At 56.2% G+C, this 12,119-nt stretch overlaps 1 protein-coding gene across 1 annotated transcript in view; it reads right to left on the bottom strand.

The window, feature by feature from the left end:
• FGF18 (fibroblast growth factor 18) overlaps positions 1-8,552 on the bottom strand; it is a 37,161-nt gene extending 28,609 nt beyond the window's left edge. Inside the window, exons 1-2 of the mRNA XM_019983099.2 lie at positions 8,025-8,552; positions 7,817-7,853 (exon numbers count right to left, since the gene is read on the bottom strand). Coding sequence (XP_019838658.2) covers positions 7,817-7,853; positions 8,025-8,056 — 69 coding nt within the window. The 5' untranslated portion in view covers positions 8,057-8,552. The remainder of the gene's footprint in view (positions 1-7,816; positions 7,854-8,024) is intronic.
• Between the last annotated feature and the right edge of the window lie 3,567 nt (positions 8,553-12,119).

The raw sequence follows: 12,119 nt of genomic DNA, 5'->3' as shown, positions 1-12,119 counted from the left end.
ATTCAACCCCAAGCCCTGCACTCCCCTCCAGGAGTGGTCCCTGGTAGAGTCAGCACCCTCTCCAAGCTGAAAGGCAGCTCCCAAACTCTTCCTCGAGAGCAAGCCAGGCCTCCTGCCCAGGATCTGATGCCAGTCATAGAGCTCTGTGGATTATTGTTGTCCTTGAGAGCGAAGCAAATGCTGGCACCCACCTAGTGGGCACGTGCCCAGGGCCAGGGCCTGAGCTAAGCACTTTGCAGGTCCCGCTTCCTCACTGCTCACAGGACCTGAGCAGGTTAGCGTGATCACCATCCCCATGATGCAGGGAGACACAGAGAGGCCGAGGGATCTGCCCAAGGTGGACCAACATGGACATGCCAAGACCAGGTCCTGTCTCTGCTTCAGAGCCCATCAGGTTCCCCGGTGGCCACCCCTGGACAGGAAGCGGAGGGGAAAGGCCGGGCCACCCCTGAAGCTCAGCGTGGCTCACTCAGACCCAGGCCCCACCCACCCTGCAGCTCTGGGCTCCTCCCTCTCTGCCATCACACTCACCACATCCATCCCAGTCAGGACAGAGTGACCCTCCAAAGGGTACTTCCCCACCCCCAGCCTGTCCATTAAGCTCCCGGGGTTGTCAATGTATTGATTGGCAGGGCTGAGCATCACCACGGGAGGGGGTGCTGCCACCCAAGGCGCTGACCGGGGGCGCCTCCTCCCCATACATCAGCCTCTCTGTACAGATCGTCAATATGGGTGCCACAGCCAGTCAACCCTGGAGCCAGCTTGTGGGAGGGGGCAGGACTCCTACGGACCCACGCTCTCTTCTTTCCTCCCTTTCTCGTTCCTTCCAGTCCCTTTTCCTGGAAGCCCTTGGGTGGGGAGAATGGTCCTGCATGTCAAAGAGGTAATAAATAAGCCCTTTATTCCGGCATTCAAGGCCCATCATGGCCTTTTCCATCAGCCCCATTCCTGAACTTGATGCACCAGCCACTCCAACCAGTGTGGAGTCCCCTGAGCACAGCAGGCTGTTCCCTGCCCCTTGCAGAAATGCTCCATGTTCCTGCAAAGGCTGTTCTGTGTGTACACGGATGCACATACACACACACACACAGGCAGGCTCAGACTCTTCACCCAGCTTGTTCTTTTTTCAAGATTCAAATGGAATTCCTTCCCTGGCCAGATTATCCCTTTACCCTGAATCTAGTTTCAAGGCCCTTCATCAGAACACCCTCTGCACAGGTTTCGCTCAAGTTCCTGAGTGTTGGGACAGGTCCTGAATACCCTGTGGCCCCCAGCTGGTACAGGGTTGAGGGGTTCAATCCAGGTGCCCGGCCCTCAGGGAAGCTGCTCCCCACAGCCCTCTACTCGCTGACCTGACTTAGTGCCACATGGTCGGTCTGTGCCAGGCCTCCTCTGCCTTCAGGAACCAGGGGCTGGCAGACAGGCAGGACTCGGGGCACACCAGAGTCAAACGCGTCACCGCAGCTCGCAGTCACTGAGCGCTGGCAACGAGCCGGGTGCTGCAGCAAGAGCTTCCCCCAGGGGACCACAATGCAACCCCAGGGGGGCTCCCACCCTGATGCTCATATTAAAGCTGAGCCACAAAGAAGCCAAGAATTCCCTCAATCATGCAGCTTCCAAGTGGCCAAGGTGGGGTATGACCCAGGTAGGTTGAGTCCAGAGCCTGAGCTCCTATTCATCCCTGTGAGCCCCAGCAGAGAATGCACTGGTCATAGAGCAGGGACAAAGCGCGAAGGGGTTCTGGGGCAGAGGTGGGACGGCGAGAGTGGTAAAAAGCCACTCTGCCCAAGGCACCTGCCGTCTCTTCACAGAGAACATTCAGGAAAAATGCCGAAGCCTTAGATATCTTCTTCATCCTGCTCAAAACCCAGTCCAGGGTCAGCCATGATTGCCAATGAGAAGCACCATAATTGAATGCCCACTGCATACCAGGTTCATGATATGGCTTCAGTGACTATTCCCAAGGAGTGGTATTACTATTCCTATTTCTCAGCTGATGAGGAGATAAGAGCCTCCAGTGAGAGATGCAATGAGGATACAATTCAGACCTAAACAAGAGGGGGCCTGATATCACCGATGCAAGGAGCAGGTCCTTCTGGCTTTCTCCAGCACTGTGCAGCATGTCAGCACACACAGAGCATATAATCCATGGAACAATTACAATGACTCAGTTATTTACTGAGTGTAGCTGCTCTGTGTGCACTGTCCTAGTTAGTCCTCCTCACCATGACCCTTAGGAAGCAGGTACCTTCCATGGCTCCATTACACAGATGGGGAAAACTGAATGCCAACTGTGGAAGGCTAAGAAATTCGCCAAAGAGCTGCTCAGCAGCACAGATAGGATTCAAACCAAGACTTCTCCTATGTCAAGGCCCACATATTCAAGCTTCACAGAAGCTGCCTAGCTCAATTCACTGACCCCCAGGTGGATAAACTGAGGCACAGTGAGGGAGGTCCACCAGTGAGCCATGGACGGAGCCAGGACTGCAATCCAAGCATCCTCAGCACGTTTCTGCTCTGTGGCCCATGGGGGGCTTTTCTCTGGTCCCATCCTCAGCAAAGCAGTATTTTAAATGGACTTGAGGCCTTATGCCATTTGGATGTCAGAGCAAACAAGAGCCAGTCACCTCCCAGCCACAATCAGCAAGTCTGCCTAAAGCCTGAGTGCCCGCTTACCCTTCGATGTTCCCGAACAAATCCCAGTGCTCAGACCCAAGGAGCCAACAGCAGGCGCCGGCCCTGCCTGAGGCCCGGTGGCTCTCCTCAGCCTCACTGGCAGGGCCCGTGGCATTACCCTCCTCTAAGTGCTTGGCCACGGGTTCCTGTGAGTGAGGGGCAAGTGCAACCCAGCACAAGATAGGGAGCACACAGATGTCCATCACACAACTCCTGCCCTCAGAAAGAAAACAATCAACCCCTTCCTTCTCCCCAGTCACCAGGAGCTAGAGTGACATGGGCAAGTGGAGCTTACGCCACTCACAGGGTGGTGGAGGGAGTCCTCCAGAGCAAAGTTGTGAAATGCAGGTAAGATTTCAGAGCCCTGGGCTCTGCACTACCCCCTGCTCCACATCCTTAGGGAGGAGGAACTGTTTTACTGGTTGTTTCCTTCCCATTTTATCCACGCAAAAGCTGAGACCCAGAGAGGTTAAGTAACTTGCCCAAGAGCACACAGCAAAGACAAGGCAGAGCGACTCTCTGAACCTGGCAGACTCGGAGCCTCTAAAGTGCTGTTTCATAAGCCTGGGTCCTAGAGTGGCCAAGCTAGAGGTGAATCCCACTCTGCCTCACTCTCCTACCATGCAACCGAGGGCAGGTTACTTCATGCCCCTGAGCCTCACTCCCTTCATCTGAGAATTCCTAATCTCAGGCTGCCTGTGAGGCACAGCCTAGGTGCTGTGAGAAACCGTCCTTCACATAACGAGTCCGTAGCTCCCAGTCAGGTGTCAGCCTGACGTGCCTGCACCCTGCTTTCCCACACCAAGAACATCTCTGATCAGGGCCAGCTGAGGGCAGAAAGTCTCCTCCCTGTCCCCTCCCACCTCCTTCTGGGGCCCCACTGTGCCCTCACAGTCTCCAGGGCAGGGAAGAGGCAATGCTGTGGCCCTGACATGCTACCCAGAGCTTGCTGGACCCTGGCGGTGCCAACCACAGGAAATTTTAAAAATCCACCTCCTTGCCTCAGAGCAGGTGACACTCCTGGGCTGCAGGAAGGCTGGCAGGGTGCCCCTCTCCCCTTCCATGTGGGGAAAGGGCTGAACCCACCAGCCCTGTGCCCCCTACAAAACTCCCACCTCTAGCTTAGAAACCCTTTCAGACCAGAACATTCCAGGACAAACAGGGCCTGAAGACACCAGATCAGATGCTCTCAACCACAGACAGCCCCCAGGCCCCCACCAGCTCTGATCCCAACTACAGGGATCCTATCATGGAGATCCAACCCATCACCAGATCTCTCATTAAGGACCCCTAGCATGTCTTTGGAGACTCAGTGTCCCCATCAGCATTCTTTCAGTATTTCTCGAAAAGTCTGCCTGGTATGCTGGAAAGAATATGAGATCCTGATTTCAGAGAGTTGAAGCTTAGCCGTGGCCTTGAACAAACTGCTTCCCCACTCTGGGCCTCAGTTTCTCCATCTGGGAGATGGGAATATCATTCTCACCTACTTCGGTCTCCCTTGTCACATGGTAGCAAGAATGAAACAAACTTCCTGATGCAAGAGCCACTTGGAAATTCTTATAAGCAAAACTTGCTCAACAAAGGCAGGTCATTTCTCCCCCGCCTTGGTTTCCCCCTCTGTCAGCCAGGAGGCCACTCCCTGACTCTCAGCACTTCACATCCTAGAAAGGAGGGCGCTGAAGGAGCTCCTATGAATCTGGTACACTCCCTCTCTAGACCAGGGGCTCCATGAGGCCAGGAAGCGACTGGTCTTGCTCCAGGGCCAGCAAGAACCAGGCTTGCGGCCAACATGTGAGGAAGGGACACCTGACTGGTCAGACGAACGGATGCATGAGGCTGCTTCTTGAGAAATTGAAAGTGCAACCCAACAGGACTGCTTTCCATTCTTTCGAGGTTCCAGAGAACTCTGTCTCTGGCTTCGCCATCCTAGTGAACTGGAAGAAAGCTTCTAAACCGCACTGAGGGGGCCAGGTGTAGGGGTGGTCAGGCCAAGGCCTGGAAGGACACTTCCAGACTTGAACGAGCGTGGTGAGGGAGGAAGCAGCGCTGTGGGAGGCGGGACCGGGGGCTCCGGCCTCACGGCCTGTCTAGGGAAGGCCAGGACCTAGCGGAGCCCAGCGGCAGGAACAATGTCAGGCAGGTGCCAGCCGAGCTTCGTGAAAGGCCCAGCCCGGTGTCATTGTCAGCGCTCAGCCAAGTGCAGAAAAGCAATTTACTGGTCACGCCGCTTGCTCCCCTTGGAAATTTTTAAAATTCTTCCGATTTGAGCTATCCATGGTGTCCCAAGTCGTGTGGAGAAAGGATTTTATTAAATTCCCAGCTTCTAGCTCCTGGGGGTTGCCGGTGGGGGAGGGTGGGGCTCACCACGTCGCAGGGTGGGGGCAGTGTCTGGCATTGACTGTGCTCATGGAAATGTGGCTGGGGGCAGGGGGCCCGCTGGGGGCTTGGTGGCTAATAGATGGGAAGAGGCAGGAGCCCAGAAACTCCATTGCTAATAAAGGACCAGTTCTCCAAAACACTAGGGCTGGGAGGGAAGGGCGTTAAGTATATAGAGTTTCCGACAGAGCCACGTGCCCTCCTGGGTGATGAGAATTTGCAAAACCTCTTCCACACCTTATCGTAGGCCATCTCATCCTCAGGGCCCCCCACAATAAAACTAAGTCTCACAAAGGTCCATGTATAGGGAAAGATGGAGCTGGGGTTCAGGCCCATCCACAGGGTGGCAGATTCCTGAGCCTTCCCACCATGCGGGGAGCCTCACTGGGTCCTGCTCACCAAGGGTACACTCACAACCACCCTCCAAATGCCCACTGTCCAGGAAATAGCTGCTCTCTTGGTGGTGGCCAACACTGCAGCGGGGAGCAGCCTCCAGACTCCTGCAGGCTCCTGTGGGGGACCCACCCTCAACTTCACCTCTAAGACCACTCCATCTTGGCCCTAGAGCATACAGGAGGATTTGCACCTGCCAACCTTGTCTGTAACTCCCTAGGGTAGTGTTGCTTTATCTTTCAGCCATCATGGGTGCTTTCCAAAATCCATGGGGAGCTGAGAACACTCTCTCAGACACTGCATATTTGGGCACCATTTTGAACACTGTTTCAAACCCCTTCCCCATAATCCCATCCTTAGACATCCCAAGGGTACATGGACCACGAGTTAAAAACATTAGTCAGACCTAAGGCAGTTTAGAAAGGGAAAGACTGCAAAGGGGAGAGGTAGGGCAGTGAGGGGAGGGGAGAGGAGGAAGGCTCCCTCACCTGCTTGAAGACTTAACCCAGACGGGCCACCCCAGCTTCTTCCCCGCAAAGGCTGGCTCTAGCTCTAGCCAGGACGTGAAGGCGGGATGCAGAGTGCAGCTTCCCTCCCTTACATTCTCCCAGCAAACACAAAGACCACAGAGCATCCCCTCCTGGACCCCGCTTCAAGGACCAAGAGGCAGCAGACAAGAGGCTTGGGCAACAAGGTCTGAAACCATCTCTCTCTACTTCATGCCCATTTCATTGTCCCCGCCCCCAGGCTCAGGACACTGGGGAAGGGCTCTCACCCAGGTCGGACAAGCAGTTCCCTGTAGTGACCCTGGGGCTTGCCCTCTGCCTGGGGACTCAGCTGCAAACCAGGCAGGCCATGCCAGGCGCTGGCCTCTCTCTCTGACACCAGCTATTCCCCACCCCGCCCCCGCCACCACATAGGGTCACATCTGCTTGGCAAACAGCCAGTCTTAAGTTACTGACTCCAGTTGTATTGATTCAAAGAGTCACCGGGGACCCCAGCCTGGCCAACAGAAGGAAAGAACCCATCAGTCTGTCCATCCATGCTTCCTGCCTGCAGTCCCAACTAGCTGCCCGCAGCTCAAAGTCCATCTTGATGGTAACAACTCTCTCCTGGGGGGGAGGGGAGACAAGCAGACCCTTCACCACAGCCACTACAGCTACAGCCACCACCCTCTGCAAGAGACCGCTGGCCCAACGGCACAAAACACCCACACCTGGAAGAACCACCGTTTTCCCTGCTCGGGGCTTCCCCAGGGCACCTCAAGAATCCAGAAAACCATGGCCTAAGCATACTCTCTAGCCCTAGGAGGACACCTGCCTTCAGGCCAGAGGGGACAGGGGCAGACAGTCTCTTCTGGCCCCAGGCCAGCTCCTTCGAGGGCCCCTCCCTCAGAGCTCAGGTGGGTGGGGGGCTAGGGCAGCTGGCACTTCCTAGTCCCTTTTCCTCTGCGCACCCCCCACCCCAAGCTAAAGCAGCCTGGTCTGGTTCTAATCGGCTGAAGTCGGCTCCTTCAGTCCCTCTTCTCTTTCCCTCCCGCCACCGCCCCCCCACCCCAACCCTCTTCCTTCATTTCCACGGCTTTGGAAGCACCAGCGTTCCAACTGTCTGCGTGCCAAGACCTTCCCGAGTCTGAAAGCTGCTGAAGTAACAGATCAGATTTTAGCAAGTGCTTTCCAGGCTGAGCGCCAAGCCCTCTTCTGATTCAGGAGAGTGAGCGAGCGGGGAGCGAGGCGAGGAAGCAGCCGAGGGCTGCACCACCTTGGGCGAGGGTGTGCGAAGCGCGGGCCGTTCCGGAGCCGCCTAGCAGGCAAGGGTCCCTCGGCTCAGGTGCCCCGCTCTGCGCCCTCTCCCCCGTCTCCCCTCCTAGCTCCACATCTCTCTCTCTCTCAATGCTGCAAACGCCTCTGAAACCACAGAGTAATTTACAACTGAAGCTTTCTCCCTGGACTCGGAATCTACTCGGTTGAAAGGAGCCTTTTTGTTTGGAAGAGCGAGCGGAGATGGTGAAGGGACGGTTGGCAGAGAAAATCCCTCCGTCCTAACTCCTCACCGGGGCCGAGGGGCTCGGAGCCCGGCACACTGTGGCGACTAAGCCCTCCGGCTACGAGGGTCTCCTCCCAGCCGAAGCGGACTGGGTCCGCGCCAGCCTGAGTCCAGCAACAGAACCCCTTGCCCTTGGCCGGTTCCCCGCCCGCGCTGGGCGCACGCGGAGCCGCCCTTCGGGGCCCTGGGAACAGGTGCACCGTTCCACGCCCAGGAGGGGTGGGGCCCAGGGAGGGGGCGCGGCCCGGGGGAAGGGGACCGACGCGTACCGAGAGGCAGGGGCAGGTGGGTGCAGAGGGAAGGTCAGAGTCAGGAGCCCACGTACCTGTACCTGGAAGCACAGCAGCAGGAAGTGTAAACACCTGCGGGGGAGAGAGAGGGAGAGGAGGTCATTGGGACTGGAGGGAGGGAAACGCGCGCACAGACAGACAGATACGCAGCCGCAAAGTCAAAAGAACGGCGGGGCGGGCAGAGCCACAGGCACACGGACAGACGTCCGGTCAGGGTGGGCAGCCCCGAGCGCGGGCGCTTACAGGCAAGTGCAGGCGGAGGGCGCTGAATACATCGCTGGGCGGGGGGGGAGGCGGCGGCTCCTAGCCCAGCCTGCACATGTCCCCTTCGCGCGGCCGGGACCGGGCGCCTCCGCCGCCGCCGCCGCCGCCGCCGCCGCTGCTGCTGCTCCCTCCTCGCCGGCTGCTGCTGCTGCAGACTCTGCTGCTCCGGGGCGCTCCGCGGCGCGCCCTGCGGCATCAGCGCCCCGCGCGGCTCCTCCCGAGCGCTGCGCCCTCCGGGCTGGCGCGGGGGCTGCGAGGCGGCCGCCGCTGGGCAGGAGGCACCCGCCGGTGCGAGGAACCTGGCTCTCTGCCGGCCGGCCGGCCGTCCGGGCGTCCGCGGGAGGCTGGCTGCCCGACTCACTCCGGGGGCAGCATGCGCGGAGGGTCTGGAAGCTGGGGCGCACTCTCCAGGCGGGGCGTGGGGCTGCGCGGGGCCAGGGGTCAGCGCTCCGGGGCCGGGGCGCGCGGCGGCAGCACGAACGCGTCACGGCCGCTCCGTCTGGGCGCCTGCCGGCTCATGTCTCCTCCTCCGCGTCTCTCCGGCCGTGCGCATCGCCGCCTCCCACCACTGGCGGCGGCCGGGGCGTTTTCTACGCGCGGGCGGCGAGGGGGCGGGGGGCCGGGGGCGGGCCCGGGCCCGAGCCGGCACAATGAGGATGCGGGGCCCAGGGGCTCCCCCCTCGGGGCGCGGCCGGACGGGCGCTCAGCTCGCCTGGGTGCGCCGCGCCCACATCAAAGGCGGCCCTGCCGGCTTGCGGGCCTGCCGCGGCCTCTCCACTGCCGCCTCCTCTTCTCCTGGCGCTCCGGCTTGGAGGGAGGCGCTCAGACTCTCGGCGACGGCACCAGCAGCTCCGAAGGGGCAGAGCCCGCGAGGCTGGAGCTGATGAGCGCTGGGAGCCGTCGAAATTCCGCGCCTGGGCGCAATGACCCGCGCCACGGCGCAAAGGCTGCCAGAACTGCCAGGGCTGCGGTCCCCCAGAACTCAGTTAGGTGCACAATGTCCTTCCTCACCCACATTCGTCCTCGCACTCAAACCCACCAGAGCCTGAGTGGGGAGCAGGGAGAGGGCGGGTCAGGCCCAACCCTCGGGGCGGCTCCACGTAAGGGGGGGTCTCTTTTACCCACCCTGTGAGTCCACAGAGGATCGTGGCGTGTCCCAGATCCCTCTGGGAAGGCTGGCCATCCTGAGTGAACTCCCTTCTAATCTCCGTCCCTGCCGTTGAAAGGGAGGGGGCATTGAGGGTTTCTCTTACGCCCCCCACCCACCCCCTTCCAGGGCTCCGGGGTTGGTTCGGAGCTGGGCTCTCTGATGGGCGAGCCACCTTTGGAAACGCACGGCTGCCACCTAGCGTCCCCAAGGTTTCACTGCAGCCCAGCCCGGGCAGGCTATACAGGCCCGGGAGGAGCCAGCAGGACTCTGGTCAGCGACCACTCCAGGCCCTCTTCTGGCCTCTAGGCTGAGATTTGCTATTCTTTGCATACTAAGCAGTTTGACTCTCTTAACCAGGTCCCTTCTGAGAGCATCTCTTCTTAGCCCCTCTGCTTCCTCAGAGGCATCACTCATGTCCTTCCCAACCTCAGAACGTAGATGTTCTTATCACACACAAGTGCCTCGCACGGTCTGAAGCTCCAGACAGCCAGGCTCTACTAAGTCATAGTAGGAAAGCAACTGAATAAGCCCAAAAATCCAGACTATTTGGTTAAAAATTTCCTTGTGTCATTGATTATGAGCCATGGTTGTGCCATGGTTGATGGTTTTCTATGTTCACTGTGGTTTTCACTTACAGTGAAACTGAGGTGTGCTAATCACTCAGTAATGTCCTACTCTTTGCAACCCCATGGACTGTAGCCTGCCAAGCTCCTCTGTCCAAGGGATTCTCCAGGCAATAACACTGGAGGGGGTTGCCACAGGCGCTGTCCAACAGTAATACTTCCTATATAAATATCAACAGTTGTTCTGGTTATCAGGCCTCCCTGCCTCCCTGCAAGCTGCTTTAAGTTCCCTTTCAAAGCTGAGGCTTTTTTTTTTTTAAGATACTCTTTTTTTTTTATATGGGTTTCTTTTTGGCTCAGCTGGGTCTTTGCTGCTGCTGCAGCTTTCTCTTGTAGCAGCACACAGGGGCTACCCTCTAGTTGAGGTGTGCAGGCTCCTCACAGCAGTGTCTTCTCTTGTTGCGGAGCTCCGGGTCTAGGCACACAGGCTCAGCAGCTGCAGCTCCCCAGCTCTAGAGCACAGGCTCAGTCGTTGTGGCACAAGGGCTTAATTGCTCCAAAACATCTGGGATCTTCCCAGATCAGGGATCAAACCCGTGTCTCCTACACTGGCAGGCGGATTCTTCACCACTGAGCCACCAGGGAAGCCCAAAGCTGAGGCTATCTTAAACAGCCTCTGCTTCAGCACTGAACACAAGTGCAGAAAACCCTTTCAAAGCCAGATGATGAGTGATGCAGAAAGTTCTTGTTTGAAGCACTGGGCTGAATTTACTTAAGACATTCTCATTGCTAGAGCTGGTAAATCCCAAGATAGCATGCGATGACCAACCACAAAAGAGATGGACAGAAATGGGTCCTGTGACATCACCATGTGCTTGATCTTACTTTATTAAGACCTCTGAGAGACCAGTTAAGAGGTAGTTTTGGCCTACTGCCTGCTGAAGTGGGGTGTTTGAAGCATCTCCTGGCTAAGAATCGACACTTCGATACTATTTTCTATTACTTTTGAATGAAATGAGTACATCATCACTCATATTCTAAAATGCTTGCAGTTTTTTTTTAAGGCTCACATAGTGTTTGTTGATTTCACAAAGTTGTCACCCAAATAGGATTGGGCTTCCCTTGTGGCTCAGTCAGTAAAGAATCTGCCTGCAGTGCAGATCTGGGTTCGATCCCTGGGTTGGGACGATCCCCTGGAGAAGGAAATGGAAACCCACCCCAGTATGTCCTTACCTGGAAAATCTCATGGACAGAGGAGCCTGGTGGGCTGCAGTCCATGGGGTCGGAAAGAGCCAGGCACGACTGAGCAACTAACACTTACAAATAGGACTGACTTGAAGAGACGTTCTGAGTAAGAGCATAAACTCAAGAGTTAGAGGTCCTGGCTTTGAGTATTGCCTCCAACACTTATAAATTCCTACAAGCTTCCTCATCTACAAGCCACATCTTCCACATCTAAGAACAGCAACAAGTGTTGGGTTGCTGTGAGTTACCAAATGAGATCACTTGGTCTGGCTCACAATGAAGGTTTCAAAGGTTTTAGTTATTATTTAATAATCCTGATCAGGGTTTTCAGGTTACTATCTCATTATTTTTTGTTCACGAAGCAGGAAAGCAGGATCATTCTCAATTTATTGAAAAGAATTTTCCTACTCCAGATCATATTTTTACATTCTTCCCTTTCCCCATCATTCACACCTTCAAACCTACTGATTTACCATACAAATGAATCTTAAATGAGCTTTTTCTATTCAAATTTGACATGTTCATGTAGCAATATGGGTCACTAGTTAGGTAGTCACTTCTCTCCAATTTATTCAATCACTATTTATTGCATCAGGCCCTGGGAGAAGGCAGACAAAGCCTTTGCTTTAAAAAGGACTTCACTTCTACCAAGACAAGCAATAAGCAAATAAGCCAAGAGATAAATTCAAGCTTAACAGCACTTTGAAGGAAAACAATGGGATAGAGAGCACCAATTAGCAATACTTCGGCTAAGACCCAAAGGTGGGAAAGCCAGCCATGCAAAGTATTCCAGGGAAACTTCAAGTGGGAAAAGGATGGGTGCAAGTTAGCCAAGAGTTCCAAGAGGGTGAAAAGGGGGTAGGTACCTATCAGAAGCCTGAGAAGTGGAGTATTTCCTGCCCGATCAGTAAACCAGGATGTCACAGTGATGAGCGACTTTGGCCCTCCAAATGTGAATTTGAGCCCCTTAAGCAACCACGAAGAACAACAATTACGATCCAGCAGCCATCAGGCTGTAGCCAACTCCCTACAGTGAGCTTGAAAAAGGCAGGTTACTGGCCCCAGATAGCCCAGATGTGTATGTAAGGCATGATTTCAATGAGCCCAGACTCTTGC

This window comes from Bos indicus, chromosome 20 (genome assembly GCF_029378745.1).
Source record: "Bos indicus isolate NIAB-ARS_2022 breed Sahiwal x Tharparkar chromosome 20, NIAB-ARS_B.indTharparkar_mat_pri_1.0, whole genome shotgun sequence".
NCBI lineage: Eukaryota > Metazoa > Chordata > Mammalia > Artiodactyla > Bovidae > Bos > Bos indicus.
The sequence above is the reverse complement of the archived record's forward strand: the minus strand, read 5'-3'. Positions and strand labels throughout refer to the sequence as shown.